We start from the raw sequence: 19143 nt of genomic DNA on the forward strand, positions 1-19143 counted from the left end.
TTAGTCAAACCAGAAGACAAGACTGACTGATATTGCTAAGGGAGGTACTGTGTTTGAATTTACTAATGTTTACTCATAGGAGTAGGCAGACCTGTGACATATTCTGTCCTCCTGCCTACAGTATAATTCTGAGAATTGGGGAAATTCTAGAAATTTTCTAGAATTCTGAATTTTAAATGTGGTTTTAGTAGTTTCTTTCTCTGGGTAGGAGCCAAGGAAAATTTTTATACTCCTTTATCTAAACACATGTGACTATAGTAATGACTTTCATAGGGTGGAGTTTTGCTTATTCCAACAATCCCCAAAGTGTTGAAACTCTTCTTCATAGCTTGTTGGATGAGTCAGTCAACTGAACAGTTACATGTAAAGTCTAGACTAGGATGGTATGTGGGTCCCTGCAAGACATGTAATATTCTTGTTTATAATCATGCAAACACTGAGTGCAGTTTCCACCAGTAACTTTAGAGACATGTGATACACTGTTCATAATGCTTTCGAAGGAATGTAGTATTAATGTAGAAAGGAGGGCTCAGGTCAATCCATGTATCAGTCCATTTCTGAGCATCTCCAGAATCTGGAACTAGAAACCACTGTATCAAAGTTCAAGGCAGAGATAAACTTCTAAAATGAAATTCTTAGAATCTAAACTGATGTGTTCATTAAAACTTCCCAGGTGCATTTGATAGTCATTCACAGTTGAGGACAAGCAGTGTTTAATTTCTACTTTTTTTTTTTAGTATAATTTTGCTTTCCAGGTGCATGCAGTCTGTGTGAGATTATGGGACTCTTAGACATTCTTCTATTGTTAGCTCTGTACACAGATGAAATAGACAGCATAGCTCTGATATTTAAAGCAGAGATAAGGGACTGAGACTAGACAAATCATGAAGGAGATGGGAACATACACAGATCAGTGGGGCATTCACTCAGACTACACATGCAGGATGGTCTCACCCACAGACCATAAATCTTTGTTTATCTTTTTATAAAATTTTGTGAAGACTTTCTGGAAATGAAGTCTAACTGGGAAGAGGTGAAACTTTTTGTTAGAAAATACAGGTTTACAAGGCTCTGGGACTTTTGGGTGCATAAAAGTCTTGCACAGACTGAGAGATTGTTCATTCCCTGTCATAGTTTCCACAACTAGATTTTCTTTTTGTATCTTAGTTCAGAGGATTTCTGGAGTAACTATGCAGAACCACAAATGTAGTAAGAGAAACATCACACTATAAGCATTCAGTGCAGTCTGTATGAGGAATGAGAGTTTTAAAAGGTTAATGTATGACATTGTTTTCTGTGGCTGCAACTGTTTTAGAATCAGAGGCGTGCACACATAAACTGTCCTTTGGTGCGCTCACACATTCTGTCCTTTGGGAATAGTATTAGCATTCATGTTTCAGGTGAGTTTATTATGACCATTTCAATTTCTAAAGTTTACTCTATTGTAAAATATTGTTATTGCTTTTAACAATTTTTTATTTATTTTTCTGTTTTTAGCAACACAGAAAATCTCAAAGATTATATTTTATTATCCATGGGCATATTAACTCATTAATATTAGAATATATATATATATGTATATATATAAAATTAGGTAGCCGATTTAGACTAATTTGGAAGGTGGTTGTCTATTTGCTATTAAAAAATTGACTAATGAAATTAACTATGCAAACATGGCTAGGAAAAATTTTAGTATAATGACAGCAATACAATATTAAGATTTCAACATGGAAACTTATGTATCAGGTGTTTTCTTTATCTTCTTACTGATATAGATGTGGATCCTTAAGTTTTGAATTGTGAGTAAGTTGCTGGAGTCATTCTTATTTAATCTCTAATGGCTGTGTTTTAATTTTCTATAAATGTCTGGAAGGAAAAATCACCAGTCACTGGGTAAATATATTTTAATTTTATAAGAATTCCCATGCCTCTTGCTAGTTGTTTCTGACATTCATCATTGGCTATGGAAACTATAGAAATTCAACTAACCAGAAGAAGAAAGTTGAAGCAGGAAAGGATTCATGACAAGGGGAGAAGAACGAGCCTTGGGGTCATACTGGAAACTCCACCCACAAGGCCATTCCTTCAGGAAAAAGAGCTAAACTAGAGGCCCCCCTCAAAGCAGAGTTTTCTCTAGTTGCTGTTTTATGAAACAGAGTTTTAAGGACTGCCTTCTCAGGGCTCAGGACTGATACACCAGCATCTGCCTTGTCTTCACCAGAGATACATGTTTCTCCAAGAATATGTGCATGAATCTCAACAAATGGATTTTATTGAAAAGAGAAAAAGCTACCAATGATGGCCTTTAGATATGCACCCTTGAATGCAGGAGGACTGGGGATCTGAGTCTGGTCATGACTGAACAGCAGGGGGGGAGGGAGGGAGAAGGTCAGGAGCAAAATGGAACTGGTGATCTTAAAAATTTCTGAGAAGTACTGCTGTGCTATTTATCCCAGCAAAATAGCGATAGTTGCTCCCTTTCCTAACCTAGTACTTTGATGGTAGCCTTCAGTCTATTTGTGTCTTTCCTGCACTTCAAAGGTCTTCCTGGACCTCATTCCCTTGAACTTGGTTGTAACAACTCCTAGTGGCCCATGGCTATACATAGTAAATGGCAATGTGGTGTTTTGGGCAGTATTTGCTCTAACTCTAAAACACATTATTGTTAATATTAAATGTACATGCCATGAAATGCAGAAATCCTAGGTATACTCATGATCTAACACGATCAGAAATGACCGGTCAACCCATGTTCCCATTAAGGCATAGAATAGTACCATCAGCTCAGATGTCTCTTTCATGCCCTCCTTCAGTACTTTTCACTCAACAGAAGATTCCTTGTTGCTTTGCTTCAACCACAGATTGTTACAATCTATTCTACAACTTCATTTAAAGGGAGTCATATAATATGTTCTATTTGTGTAGGCTACTTTAACTTGAGATTCTGCTTTTGGGATCTAACACTGTGCTGTACATGTTAATATTTTGCTCTATTTCTGATGGCTAACAGTTTCTTTGCCTAAGAAGAAGGCAGTTTGTTTCTCAGTTCTCGAATTGATATATACCTGAGCCTTTTCCAATTTGACTGTAGAAAATTGCTGTAAACAATCTTAGGCAAATCTCTTACAAACATATTTTCATTTTCTGTAGTAAATATTTGGAAGTAAAATTGCAAGGGTCAGAGTTTAATATATTGTTAACTTTTAATCTCCATACCTTTTCCAAGCTGCTTATTCCCTTTTGCATCTGTATTTTCCCAAGCAAACAGGATTGTACTAGTATCCACAAAGCCTCAGCATTCCAATTCTCTCATTTTAGTGTTACCAATTCAGGTGGTGTGAAGATATCCCATACGTTTTCATTCTGAGTAGAGTAAATTCTTTAAAATTGCTTAAACTATGAGTGGATGTAAAGAAGAGAGAGGAAACCTCAACTTTAAGATTTATAAAGAAGACAGAGTTACGGGTTCCCTCTGGAGAGTAGGAAAGCTAATTTTCGTAGGCACTACTTTTAAATTTTATTCTGTCCAGGTAAAGTGGAGGAAGTTGGAGAATAATTACTAATAGCCAAAGCAACTAACTCTAAATATCGTCATTAAGAAGGAACTCTTGGACTAGAATACATGAGGTGATACACACTGTATGTGCCAGAGACTTCATATGTAGTTTTGGTTAGTAGAAATTAATAAACTAAGAAAAATAGAAATGAAATAATATAATACCACAGAGCATTAGGAATGGATATTGCTCTTTTCCATGTAAGTCCTAATGATTTATTGAGGCATTTTATTTTATAATTGTTACTTTACCAACAAGTTAAATGTACTCAAAAATGTATAGTTATACGATTTAGTCAACAGGGTAAGAGTTAATATTTTATGCCCAAAAATGTATTTTAATATTTTTATAAGATGATATTCAAAGAACTTTCAAAGCTGATGGATATTTCAAGTTTGTTTTTTTCTTTAGTTTTTCAGGGACTTAATATTTAAGGTCATTTAGCTTATTATCCTGACCACTATAAATTGGGTTTTCTTTTCAAATAATTAATATTACATAAAAGTAGATGTTATATTCATTTCTTTTGAATCTAACTGTAAAGATTACTTAGAAAGTCCTCGTAATACAGCCCCGCAAAATTCACAACTCTCTCCAAAATTTAATCTCCTAGCTTCACCATCTTGCTATATGGAAGTAAGTAATTATTTTAAGCAGTGCCTGGGAGGCTGAGGAAGGACAAGTGCAAATTGCAAGCTAGCTTGAGACCTTGTCCCAGCCACAAAACAAATACTTTTATTTAAAGCAGTGTTTTTGTTTCTATTCTAGGCCCTGTATTAGAAACCGCCCAGCAAGATTTTTTGCAAGAAGCAAAATCTCCTATTGCCCAGCATTCCAAGAAAGTAAATGAGGTAGTGCTTGTAGCTTTAATAAAAACTGATTCAGATGGAACACAAATCATTATTCAAATGATTTGATGATTATTCATATATTTATTTGGATACACATTTGATATATTTAATGGTGTTAACCCTTTCTTGGATTTATCATTTTATGTAAGTATTCCCTTAAGTTTGTTTAGACAAAACTAAAATGGAAGCTTCACCATGAGCTGCACCTCTCCTGTCTTCTCAGCCTGATATGTGTTCCTGTGTCTTTTCCCATGTCACTTTGCATTAAAGCTCTCTGTTGCAGTCTGTAGTCCTTGGAGGACAGGCTGTCTTCTCTGAATGTTGCATCTCCAGCAACAAGCATTGTGTCTGCTCAACAGACATTTGCTAGGTGTCAGGCAGTTGTGCAGTCTTAGGAAGGATGGGAGGGTGAAAGGGAACAAAGATGAGGGTCCCAGTTTGGGAAAAAGGCTTTGCAAAGCAGGTTGGAAATCTTAAGATGGGGCAGACATTGTGACAAGTGGTAAAGATAATCCTTACCACTAAAAGCTTAATGACATCTTGAGTTGGCAACAATTAGAAGTGACAACAACTTGGCTTTTTATAACCAGCTCTGTCCATCTGTAGGACAGATATTGTATAGACAATTGCATTTCAGAGACCTGGAGCTGTTTTAGTCTTCCACTGACTATGTTGCTCAAAATTAAGAAACACATGATTAAAAACAACTGAAAATACATCAATACATACAATCAATTCATGACAGCATACCTCCGTATGCACTGAGTGATTTCCAGTTTAGCAGAGAAATATTTGGAAATTTTATAGACAGTTAAAAGTTCTCAGAGGCAGTTAAAGTTATTAAATTTCAAAATTATTTAAAAATAGACTGCATTTCTTGAGATTATAATTTAATTATAATTATTTTCTCCTTTGCCTTTCTTCCCTTGAAATCCTTCCATATTCCCCTTCCTGCTCTCATTCAAATTCATGCATTCATTTTTAAACTAAATTATATATATATATATAATTATATGAATATATATATTCATATATATTTCTGTATTCCAAAATGTTTAGTCTGCATGAATGTAAGTTTTGGGGAATGGTTGTTTGCATACCTATATTTTAAAATATCTCTTTTGAGACAGAAGCTGCTATTGGACAAATCATTTTCCTTTTGAAGTGGATTGTAACATTCATGCTAAGGAATAGCTTTATAGTATGGGCATGACTAATAACTGTCATGCATATTGCAGTAAATATCTTCTTAGTGAGACAATTTTGAAAATGCACTCAGCTATGGTATGATTTTATCTGAATAAAATTTATTTATAAATTTAACTATGCAATTACATTAAAAATAAATACTAAATTTTAATTTTTGTTTTATTTATAGAATAAGGCTCAAGGAACATCTATAGATGTCTTTGAAAATATACACAAAAAAACAAAAACTGGCAAATTTATACCTTTGAGATTAATAAAAGTGAAATCCTTCATGTAGTTGAGTACATTGGGTGGTGCTCAGAAGCATTAGCTACCCCAGGGGCAATTCGAAATGTGCAACTTTATATTTTTTTTTCTTTTCCTTTTTTTCGGAGCTGGGGACCGAACCCAGGACCTTGCTCTTATAATGTGCAACTTTAATTGAGGCCTCACAGCAAATTTCCTTGAAGGAAATGTTTTGAATATAAAAGAGAAGTACCACCTTGTAGATCTTTTTTAAAAAGGTAAGCTTCAAATGGCAGCAAGAAGATTGGAAAAGCAGCACATGGAACCCTTTGCTGTTTTTGAGAGCTTGAAATAAAATTTTCTGGTTCTGGCTAGAACTTTGTTAACCTTAACCGTGAAGGTTGAGGAGGAGGATTCCTGGAGCTCCCAACATTTGATCTGTCAGAAACTGTGACAAGAGCATCCTAACAGGGAAGGGGAGCCTAGGAACCAGAACTGGCTCATGTGTTTTCCATAAGTGACATTTTTTCTTTTTCTAGTGCAGATAGTTCGAGAATATTCATTTACCAAATAGCTTAAGTTCTATTGATGGGGACCATTAGGGCAAGCAACCTCTTTCCAGGGATGTTCCCCAGCTCCCTCAACAGTATTCCCAGGCTGTAGAGTTTTCCATAGGCAAACATTAGTAAAAATGTATTCTTTATTAGAAGTGTAGTAAGGGGGAAACCTTGGTTCCATTTAAGCAAAGTCGATACTGTTTTCTTCATAGTAACAGCTTAAACAGATGACCTCATAACACACCCTTGTAGTTGTTATAGTAGTCAAAAACTTAGGTATTTCTAAAATATTTCCTAAGCCATTCATATGTTTATAGTTTTTTTTTCAGGAAAGATTGTTCTTTCTGTGTCAGGCACTGTTCAGAACTGGGGAAACAAAAGGTTAAAAAAGATTCATAGATCAATGTTAGGTATCAGAGAATATTCTTTTCCCACTGCATGGCAATTGCTGAATGAGAAGTAAAAGAAAAATATATGGGAACACTAATAAATAATAAACTAAAGACCAACATGAAAAATTATCAGCAAAGATCTCACTAGAAATAGGATTTTAAGACATTTCTTTAGAGTTAGGAGCAGAGAGAAGCCACATTGATCAGTGGGAGAAAAATTTCTCAATCCCCAGAAGGATGAAAGTTCATGATATCAAGAAACAAAGCTGGGAGGAGAGATGGGGCTAGACTTTTGAGGAACCTAAGCAGCCTAGGGTTTGAATCTATGCTTTTCGCAGATAAGAGCCAAGAAAAACAAATAACAACAGTGTCTTAGTCAGTGTTGTATTGCTGAGAAAAGACACCATGACTACAGTTCTTTTAAAGAAAAACATTTAATTGGGACTGGCTTACATTTCAGATGTTTAGTCCATTTTCATCATGGTGGAAACCATGATGGCATGCAGGCAGACATGATTGAGAGGTAGCTGTGAGTTCCATATCTGGATCCACAGGCAGTAGGAAGAGACCTGGTTTAAGCTTCTAATACACCAAAGCCATACCCTACAGACAAACCTTCTCCAATAAAGCTACACCTCCTAATAGTGTCACTTCCTATGTGCCTATGGGGCCATTTTCTTTTGAATTACCACAAACAACAACAAGAAAATCCAAAATGAACTCTGTATATTATTCTTCTTCCTTGGATATTCATTGATCATTAGTATACTAAGATTTCAGGAAAGCACTGCAGGAATCCATTGTTTTATTCTCAAGTCAGCTGACCAAAGACTACCCTTGTCTTAGTTACTTTTCAGTTGCTGTGACAAGCTCTGTAACCAAGGCAACTTTAACTTGGAGCATATGTTTCCACAAGCTTTGGGTCCATGACCATCATATTGGGAAGAATGGTGGCAGTCAGAATGGCATGTCACTGGAGCAGTAGCTGAGAGCTCATAGATCAAGCTGTAAACATAAGCAAGACAGAAAAAACAGCATTGGAAATGGTGCTGAGATTTTAAAATATCAAATCCCATTCAGTGTCATGCCTATTCCACCAAGGCCTCACCTCCTAATCTTTCCCAAACAGATGCACCAAATGGAAACCAAATTATATGAGCCTGGGGGGCAAGGGGAGGGCAGGGGACCAACATACCACTTTCATTGAAACCACTACTATTCCTTGCATCCTTTCTCACAAACCATGCATGTCAATGACTCTGATGCTATTGTTTCTTTAAATATATATCAATAAATTCAGAATTTTATTATATGCTGAAAAACAGTCTTTAAAAAATTAACAGGGAAATGTGGAGACATGACAAAGTTAAGGTTTATAAACTAGAAAACTGATCAGGTATCATTGAGTTTAGAAAAGAATTCAGAGCATCCTGTAGCCTATTTCTTTTTTTATTATTAAATGCATTTTATTTACATTTTAAATGTTATCCCATTCCCCAGTTTTTCCTCCAGAAACCCACTATAAACCCTACACCCCTGCTTCTATGAGGGTGCTCCCTCACCATTCATCCACTCCCTCCCACCTCCACATTCTGACATTTACCTATACTGGGGCAGCAAGCCTTCACAGGACCAAGGGCCTCTCCTCTCATTGATGCCTGACAAAGTTGAAACCCTGGTGACCCAAAAAGGGATGGTAGGCATTTCCCTAAACTCCCAGGAGGCCAGGTCCCTCTCATGTATCTACAGCCCTGCCACAGGCCCCTGTAGAGGTGATTGTGGCCATCAGTCATGTAGAAGCAGGACCACGCCTTCCCACATGTAGATAAGGTATACCCAAGCTCTCAGATCAAGCCAATAGGAAGTACCTACTGTCAGACCCTAACCCACCCCAAAGCTGTATATAAGAATCCAATCCAACAATGAAGAAGTGTTCCTCTTTCCCTACATCCTCGCCAGCATCTGTTGTCACCTGAGTTTTTGATCTTAGCCATTCTGACTGGTATGAGGTGGAATCTCAGGGTTGTTTTGATTTGCATTTCCCTGATGACTAAGGATGTTGAACATTTCTTTAGGTACTTCTCAGCCATTCGATATTCCTTAGCTGAGAATGCTTTGTTTAGCTCTGTACCCCATCTTTTAATAGGGTTATTTGGCTCTCTGCAGTCTAACTTCCTGAGTTCTTTGTATATTTTGGATATTAGCCCTCTATCAGGTTGTAGGATTGGTAAAGATCTTTTCCCAATCTGTTGGTTGTTGTTTTGTTTTAATGACAGTGTCCTTTGCATTACAGAAGCATTACAGTTTTATGAGGTCCCATTTGTCAATCTTAGAGCATAATTCATTGTATTTTGTTCAGGAAATTTTCCCCAGTGCCCATGTGATCAAAACTCTTCCCCACTTTTTCTTCTATTAGTTTGAGTGTTTCTGTATTTTATTACTTTGATGTGAAGATCCTTGATCCACTTGGACTTAAGCTTTGTACAAGGCAACCATTTGATAAGGGTCAATTTGTATTTTTTACATGGTGGCCTCCAGTTCAATTCTATTCCACTGATCTACTTTGCTGTTTCTGTATTAATACCATATAGGTTTTTTTTTCTTCTCACTATTGCTCTGTAATACTGCTTGAGGTCAGGGATGATGATTTCCGCCCCAGAAATTCTTTTCTTGTTGAGTATAGTTTTCGCTATCATGGGCTTTTTGTTATTCCAAATGAATTTGCTCTTTCTAACTCTATGAAGAATTGAGTTGGAATTTTGATTGGGATTGCATTGAATCTGTAGACGCTTTTGCAAAATGGCCATTTTTACTATATTTATTCTGCCTATCCATGAGCATGGGCCATCTTTCCATCTTCTGAGATCTTCTTCAATTTCTTTCTTCAGTGACTTTAAGTTCTTACCATACAGATCTTTCATTTGCTTGGTTAGAGTCTATTATCTGTGACTACTGTGAAGGGTGTTATTTCCCTAATTTCTTTATCAGCCTGTTTATCCTTTGAGCAGAGGAAGTCTACTTATTTGTTTGGGTTAATTTTATATCCATTCACTTTGCTAAAGTTTATCATCTATAGATGTTCTCTAGTTGAATTTTGGGGTTCACTTAAGTATACTATCATATCATTAGCAAATAGTGATTTTTTTTTTACTTCTTTCTTTTCAATTTGTATCCATTTGACCTCTTTTTGTTGTCTAATTGCCCTGGCTAGGACTTCAAGTACTATATTAAATAAATAGGGAGAGAGTGGACAGCCTTATTTAATCCTTTATTTTATTGGGCTTACTTCATGTTTCTCTCCATTTAGCTTTATGTTGGCTACTGGTTTGCCATATATTGCTTTTATTGTGTTTAGGTATGGACATTGAATTCCTGATCTTTCCAAGACTTTTATCATGAAGGGGTATTGAATTTTGTCAAATGTTTTCTCAGCATCTCATGAAATGATCATGTGTTTTTTTCCTATAGTAAGTAGATTGCATTGGTGGATTTCCATATATTGAATCATCCCTGCATCCTGGGATGAAACCTACTTGACCATGATGGGTGATCTATTTGATGTATTCCTCGATTTGGTTTGCAAGAATCTTATTGAATATTTTGACATCAATATTCAAAGAGAAATTTGCCCGAAGTTCTCTTTCTTTGTTGGATCTTTCTGTGGTTTACCTATAAGAGTAATTGTGACTTCACAAAAGGAATTTGGTAGTGTTCCTTCAGTTTCTATTTTGTGGAATAATTTGGATAGTATTGGTATTAGGTCTTCTACAAAGGTCAAATAAGATTCAGAACTAAACCCATCTATGTGTTCCTGGGCTTTCTTTGATTTGGAGACTTCTATTTCTTTAGGAGTTATTGGACTGTTTATTTGATCCTGATTTAACTTTGGTACCTGGTATCTGTCTAGAAAATTGTCCATTTCATCCAGATTTTCCAGTTTTGTTGAGTATTTTCAGAGGAAAAGAAAAAGATTGGTTAGTTTCTATAGAGACTGACTTTATACAGCCCCAGAGTGTGAGGGGTGAATAGATAGAATAAACAAGAGATGCTGGAAAGCTGTGTCTTTAAGATAAGAGATGGTAGAAAGGAATGCAAGGGACACCATGAAGAATAGAGTGAAATACCAACTTATCTGAGGAAAAATCTTGAGATATTTGGTGTACAATGGTTTATGACACGGTTTGAGAAAGGATGATAGATATGAATCTATGGAGATTGGGATGAAACATTGAGAGTGACAAAATTAGTTGTAAGGGTCTAGTAGAAAAAATAAGTAACTCATTATAGCCATAGTCTCTTTGGGAATATAGTTCCCTTTGGCAGTCAATTTGTACACAAGAAATTAGAAATGTGGCACGTGAGGGAATAAAGCATCTATGAGAGTTCAATCACAGTGATCCTCCAGCGAAACCTCTATAGACTCTGTGAAGTCAGAGCCATTTGACTAAGAGCCTTTGTATGAGCCCTGCCAGGCAGCACTGATCAGAAAACTGATGTGTGAATTGAAATTGTGAGTCATTTGTCAAAGTTCTTATCTCAAAAAATCATATATTAGGTTGTACCTTTGATCCATTTATTGAACATATTTCTGATATTCACTTTGGGGTGACTGGAAATGTGATCTAAGGTATCAGTGGCATTAATTTCAGAATTCAATTAGAGTTTGTGAGATCAGAAAGAGAAAATCTGTTATAGTAGTTGTAGTCTACTCAGACTGACAATTTTCTCCTGAAAATGGTGTATCTATCTGTCTATGTGAGAACATGCTAAACATTACCTTGAATTTGATCCAAAGATATCAACTTTTAAAAATGCTATGACAATTATCAGATCAAATAGCTTTAGCAAATATGTTCTTTATGCACGACATTTTTCTTAATAGAGTAAAATAAAGAAAAATATGAACTCAATTTCTCTCCAAGTTTATAGATTCTACAGTACTGATTAACCAATTCCAATTGTCATTCCTCCAACAATTTATGACTCTGGATTATTATAAATTAGAATTTTGAATGATATATTATCAAATTAATGAATTTCAGAAATTAGAGATCACACGAGGAGTCACATGAAGAAGTTAGTTTTTGTAGTACATATTAAGCACCACTCCATAGTCATCATAAAGCATATAATGTAAATGTCTTTATGCTTTTCTTTGGGGATAAAGGCATGTAGTTTTACTTTTGGATTAGTTACAATTTTAAATGAACTTTGCGAGATTTAATATTTATATATGACAAATATATTTAGGATTGATACTAGGTTTTTAACTAGTCTGAAAGGAAGTGTGTGTGTGTGTAGAGAAAGAAAGATAGAGACAGAGAGATAAAGGGACAGAGAGAGAGAGAGAGAGAGAGAGAGAGAGAGAGAGAGAGAGAGAATCTATTTTTGAGGTTGTATGTGTGGATAGTGGTAAATATGTAGAGATGTGTGAGAATGTATGCTTCTTTAATTACCAAATAACACATTGTTTCTTTCTTTTACATATATGATGAAGGCATATGAGCTTTGATAATGATTTCCTTAAGGCATTATTAGGTGATACATATGTAGGAAAGAATAGAGAGATCTCTAAGGATAGATGTCTGTTTTGTGCTTATTTCTTTTGCCACAGTTACAACTTATCAAACAGTGTTTTGATCAATGATGTTTATAAAATATTCTAGTCTATATTTTAATGACTTTTAGAACACATGTAATGGCAAATGTGTTAAAACTGCGTTTTAAAACTTATTTCTACAAAATTATTTGGAAGGATTTAAGTCTGGGATTCTTGACAATTTATAAGAACAGAAGAAACTAAAATATATTTTTAAAAATGTTTCAAGGAAGTGGGAAATATATTGACTTTAGTATCATGAAGTAACTTGATCTTTGAAGCTTTCATATTTGAAACTATTTCTTTGTGCATAGAGGCTGACTTTCTAATGGAGGAATGAACAAGGGCTACCCTCAGAAGATGGTCACACAAAGGACTGTGTCTTTTTCTTCTAGCTTTGGTTTGTTGGTTTTTTTTTTTTTTTCAGATCTTGTTACAGGACTTACTGCCCCCCCCCCACTTTGTGTTACTGAAAAGACAGGATCACAGACCTCCCTGACATATGCCTGGGTCATCACCCTGCATCTCTGTACTCCTCCTCCTTTTACACTGTATCTTGAAACAGATGCATGCAGAGTGAGTACTCTGAATAAATTGGGGGTTCATTGTTTTTGCTGTAATAGGGGGTTCCCATGTGAGAAACTTTGAATATAGTTATAAGGTCTTAAACATAAACATTATCATAAGACTTTAGAAGTAATCAAAAGAATTTTTAAAACCATCTTCCTTCTAGTACTTCTAATATTACTAGGCGAGAAAAGCTTGTAACAGTCTGACTTTCAAGTTGTCAGATTACTCTTGCTTCATGTTTTTTATACGTGTGGAAGAATTAAGAGCATGTCAAGTGTTTTACAGGGGGTTAAGGTCACACCCCATGTTTTATACATGAGTAACTTAACCAGCTCTTCTGAGGAAGTAAAATCATAGCTTCTTAGCTATGGTTTCTTATTTGTAGTGACAACCATCTTTAGTAAACATATATATTGCTTTGGGTTTCCAAGGATCTTTTAATTCTGTTAACAACATAGTAAACATGCCTCCAATTTGCATCTAGGCATATGAAATCTACATGTGAAATTGAAGCATACCCAGTGATTCACTCTTTCGTGGCCAGAGTAATAGAATGAACAAGCTACAGCAGGCAAGGGGAAAATGAGTCTGGAGGTAGCTGAGGACATGACCTGGGATTTTAGGACAGAATCAATAAAGAGTAATGGAGAAAAGACAAGTCCTTACAAAATTGGTTAGGCCTCTGGACCTAGTATTGTTGCAAGTAAACCTTACCCGACTCATGTAAAGCAGTGACTGTTCTTTCTTGAGAAGGTAGTCAACATATTCACAATCTAGAAGCCTTTTCTTTGTGTTTACGCTAATTTAGTTTTGTGTTGATCGTCACAATAATTCTGATGGAAACAGATTTTTCATCCAGTCATCACAGAAAAAAAATATCCTCTCAGTTGTCTTAAGTATAATAATGGTAACTGGGAAATAAAAACTAGTGCCTGTAAAGTTATTTTATTAAGAAAAACAAGAGCAATGGCAATGAAAACAACGAAGGGTCTTTTTAGTTAAAGTTAACTTGAGAAACATGGGTTGGGGAGAGCAGTGAAAGCTGAGGTAGAAACACTGTCACAGGGAGAGTAGGAGATTGCCAGATACGAAGCGGAGTCTTGGACCCTGGTGGCAAGTGTGGTGTGGGCAGAAGGTTGCTGGCAGCTCTTGGAATTTGGAAGAAAGGAGGATATATATATATATATAAAATCAAGCCTCAGCAGTTTCTTGATTTTGGCATGATTGCCTGCAGAATTATAGGAGACTAAGTTTCTACCTTATATGTTACCAAGTTACTAGCATATTTACTGTAATAGGCATATGGTATTCATATAGTACATTTTTAAAAGTAAACTTAAATTCTAGATATAATTTTTCTAAAATATTTTCCTTGTCAGGATTATTGTAGAACTATGATCTATATTCCAATGTTGTCAACATTTACTACCTTAATTTTGTTTTGTCCCATAGCTGTACTGTGCTCTTGCTAATGAGATTATGCGTACTATAGACTTTTAGTTGAGTAGAAACAACCTTTTCTTTTCCTTAGAAGTGTAGAAAGTAGAGGGAGATTTGGAAGTGGTTATCAAGATTATGAGATTTATACCACGTTTTTCCCCCTGAATTTGGAACCAACTGAACTGAGAGCATAGAGTTCAAAATATTTGCTTTCTTATAGAAAAAGGCCAGGACAGTGTGACTTAGACAAGTGACCCTATGTCCTGTCTACTGCCTTCTAGCTTTAGAGAAATTGAGCTTGTAGTCTCAGTAACCAATGCATGTGTAGGTCTGTTGGATCACACACCTTTATCTTCTTTTTTTTTTGTAGACAGAGAGGGTATATAAACATGTATTTGGCTCCTGTTTATAAAAATTCCTACTTAAAGGCCATCATGCAAGAACTAGCGACTTGTAGGCACTGGTGATTTGCCTATTGGAGCAGGTTACATATCTTTTGGAGACTTTGGAAAAGAATTGTCCATAAACTGATTGCTAAGGTAATTAATTTTTTTTATTAAATGATGGGTAAATTTCATTCAGGAGGAAATGCTGGGTTCTTTAGGACATTGAAAAAAATGTATGCCATAGAACACTTCTCTCCGTGGTTTATTTATAGCCCAGAAACCCATAGTCATTCTGTACTACTGTGTAGAATTTTCTTGGCAATGCCCTTTAACATTTATATTTCTTTATTCTCTCACACACAAATTTCATCATTAAGTGCTAATTAGTAAATAAAGCAATGTTAACGTTTTGAGCTTTTTCTTCCATTTTTATTAAATTGGGTATTTCTTATTTACATTTCAAATGTTATTCCCTTCCCGGATTCCAGTCCATCAGCCCCCTAACACCTCACCCTCCCCTCCTATATAGGTGTTTCCCTCCCCATCCACCCACCATTACCACCCCTCCCCCAACAATCCCCTACACTCGAGGTCCAGCCTTGGCAGGACCAAGGACTTCCCCTTCTACTGGTGCCCCAACAAGGCTATTCACTGCTACCTATGCAGTTGGAGCACAGGGTCAGTCCATGTAGAGTCTTTGGGTAATGGTTTAGTCCCTAGAAGCTCTGAATGGTTGGCATTGTTGTTCTTATGGGATCGCAAGCCCTTTCAGCTCTTTCAGTCCTTTCTGCAATTCCTCCAACGTGGGTGCCATTCTCAGTTCAGTGGTTTGCTGCTGGCATTCGCCTCTATATTTGACAGGTTCTGGCTGTGTCTCTCAGGAGAGATTGATATCCGGTTCCTGTCATCATAAACTTCTTAGATTCATCCATCTTATCTAGTTTTGGTGGCTGTATATGAATGGGCCACATGTGAGGCAGTCTCTGAATGGCCATTCCTTTAGTCTAGGCTCTAAATTTTGCCTCCCTATCCACTCCTATGGATATTTTTTGATTCCCTTTTAAAGGAGGAGTGAGGCATCCACATTTTGGTCATCTTTCTTGAGTTTCATGTGGCCTGTGCATTTTGAGTATTTCAAATATTTGGGCTAATATCCCCTTATCAATGAATGCATACCATGGGTGTTTTTCTGTGATTGGGTTACCTCACTCAGGATGGTATTTTCTAGTTCTAACCATTTGCCTATGAATTTCATGAAGTTATTGTTTTTGATAGCTGAGTAGTACTCCATTGTGTAGATGTACCACATTTTCTGTATCCATTCCTCTGTTGAAGAGCATTGGGGATCTTTCCTGCTTCTGGCTATTATAAACAAGGCTGTTATGAACATAGTGGAACATGTGTCATTGTTGTAGGTTGGAGCATCTTTTGGGTATATGCCCAGGAGAGGTAGAGCTGAGTCCTCAGGTAGGATAATATCCCATTTTCTGAGGAAACTCCAGACTGATTTCCAGAGTGATTGTACCAGTTTGCAATCCTACCAAATATGGAGGAGTGTTCCTCTCTCTTCACATCTTCACCAGCACCTGCTGTCGCCTGAGTTTTTTTTTTTTTTATCTTAGCCATTTTGACTGGTGTGAGGTGGAATCTCAGGGTTGTTTTGATTTGCATTTCCCTGATGACTAAAGATGTTGAACATTTCTTTAGGTGCTTCTTAGCCATTCGATATTCCTCAGCTGTGAATTCTTTGTAAAGAATTCTTTCTGTACCCCATTTTTAATAGGAATATTTTGCTCTCTGCAGTCTAACTTCTGAGTTCTTTGCATATATTGGATATTAGCCCTCTATAGGATGTAGGATTGGTAAAGATCCTTTCCCAAACTGTTGGTTGCCGTTTTGTCCTATTGACAGTGTTCTTTGCCTTACAGAAGCTTTGCAGCTTTATGAGATCCCATTTGTCGATTCTTGATCTTAGAACATAATCCATTGGTGTTCTGTTCAGGAAATTGTCGCCAGTGCCCATGTGTTTGAGTTTCTTCCCCACTTTTTTTTTCTATTAGTTTGAGTGTATCTGGTTTGATGTGGAGGTACTTGATCCTCTTGGACTTAAGCTTTGTACAGGTTGATAAGAATGTCTAGATTTAAATTCTTCTACTTGCTGACCTCCAGTTGAATCAGCACCATTTGTTGAAAATGTTATATTTTTTCCATTGGATGGTTTTAGCTCCTTTGTCAAAGATCAAGTGACCATAGGTGTGTGGGTTCATTTCTGGGTCTTCAATTCTGTTCCACTGATCTATCTGTCTGTCTCTGAATCAATATCATACAATTTTTATGACTATTGCTCTGTAATACTGCTTGAGGTCAGGGATGGTGATTTCCCCAGATGTCCTTTTATTGTTGAGCATAGTTTTAGCTATCATGAATTTCTTGTTATTCCAGATGAATTTACAAATTGTTCTTTCTAAGTGTGTGAAGAATTGGATTGGAATTTTGATAGGGATTGCATTGAATCTGTAGATCGCTTTTGGTAAAATGGCCAAATTTACTATATTAATCCTGCCAATCCATGAGCATGGGAGATCTTTCCATCTTCTGAGACCTTCGTCAGTTTCTTTCTTCAGAGCCTTGAAGTTCTTATCATACAAATCTTTCACTTCCTTGGTTAAAGTCACACTGAGGTATTTTATATTATTGGGGATTATTATGAAGGATGTCGTTTCCCTAATTTCTTTCTCAGCCTGTTTATGCTTTGTGTAGAGCAAGGCTGCTGATTCTTATTTGTTTGAGTTAATTTTATACCCAGCCACTTTGCTGAAGTTGATTACCATGCTTAGTAGTTCTCTGGTGGAACTTTTGGGGTCACTTAAGCATACTATTATATCATCTGCAAATAGTGATATTTTGACTTCTTCCTTTTCAAGTTGTATCCCTTTGACCTTCTTTTGTTGTCTGATTCCTCTGGCTACGACTTTGAGAACTATATTGAATAAGTAGGGAGAGTGGGCAGCCTTGTCTAGACCCTGATTTTAGTGGGATTGCTTCAAGTTTCTCTCCATTTAGTTTAATGTTAGCTACTGGTTTGCTGTACGTGGCTTTTGCTATGTTTAGTTATGGGCCTTGAATTTTTGTTCTTTCCAGTACTTTTATTATGATGGGGTGTTGAATTTTGTCAAATGCTTCCTCAGCATCTAATGAAATGATCACATGGTTTTTATTTTTGAGTTTGTTTTTATATACTGGATTACGTTGATGGTTTTCCCTATATTGAACCATCCCTGCATACTTGGGATGAAGGCTACTTGATCATGATGAATGATAGTTTTGACGTGTCTAGGATTTGGTTTGCAAGAATTTTATTGAATATTTTTGTGTCAATATTCATAAAGGAAATTGGTCTGAAGTTTTCTTTCTTTGTTGGGTTTTTGTGTGGTTTAGGTTTAAGAGTAATTGTGGCTTCCTAGAAGGAATTTGGTAGTTCTCTACTTGTTTCAATTTTGTGGAATAGTTTGGACAATATTGTTATGAAGTCTTCTATTAAGGTCTGATAGAATTCTACAATAAACCCATCTGGTCCTGGGACCTTTTTGGTTTGGAGACTTTTAATAACTGCTTCTATTTCTTTAGAAGTCATGGGGTGGTTTAAATGGTTTATCTGTTCCTGATTTAAATTTAGTACCTGATATTTGTCTAGAAATTTTTCCATTCCTATAGAATTTCATGTTTTGTTGAATATAGGCTTTTGTAGTTGGATCTGATGATTTTTCGAATTTCCTCTGATTCTGTTATTATGTCTCCTTTTTCATTTCTGATTTTGTTAATTTGGACGCACTCTCTGTGGCCTCTGGTTATTCTGGCTAAGGGTTTATCTATCTTGTTGATTTTCTTAAAGAACCATCTTTTGGTTCTCTTGATTCTTTGTATATTCCTTTTCATTTCTACTTGGTTGATTTCAGCCCTGACTTTATTTCTTGCCCTCTACTCCTCCTTCGTGTATTTGTTTGTTTTTGTTCTAGAACTTTTAGGAGTGCTGTCAGGGTACTGATATATGCTCTCTCCTATTTATTCCTGCAGTCACTCAGAGCTATGAGTTTTCCTCTTAGCACAACTTTCATTGTATTCCATAAGTTTGGGTATATTGTACCTTCATTTTCATTAAATTCTAAGAAGTCTTTAATTTCTTTCTTTATTTCTTCCTTGACCAAGTTATCATTGAGTAGAGCATTGATGTATATGTGGGCATTCTTTCCTTATTGTTGTTATTGAAGACCAGCCTTAGTCCGTGGTGATCTAATTGGATGCAAGGGACTATTTTTTATCATTCTGTATCTGTTGAAGCCTGTTTTGTGACTGATTA

At 36.1% G+C, this 19143-nt stretch overlaps 1 protein-coding gene across 1 annotated transcript in view; it reads left to right on the forward strand.

Annotated features, from left to right (window-relative positions):
* Iqcm (IQ motif containing M) overlaps window positions 1-19143 on the forward strand; it is a 365422-nt gene that overhangs the window by 1106 nt on the left and 345173 nt on the right. The window contains 7 exon segments of the mRNA XM_032888149.1: window positions 4171-4193; window positions 4326-4408; window positions 5787-5859; window positions 5862-5897; window positions 5900-5960; window positions 6033-6067; window positions 6070-6120. Of these exon segments, the coding sequence (XP_032744040.1) occupies window positions 4171-4193; window positions 4326-4408; window positions 5787-5859; window positions 5862-5897; window positions 5900-5960; window positions 6033-6067; window positions 6070-6120 (362 nt within the window).

Source organism: Rattus rattus, chromosome 17 (assembly GCF_011064425.1).
Source record: "Rattus rattus isolate New Zealand chromosome 17, Rrattus_CSIRO_v1, whole genome shotgun sequence".
NCBI lineage: Eukaryota > Metazoa > Chordata > Mammalia > Rodentia > Muridae > Rattus > Rattus rattus.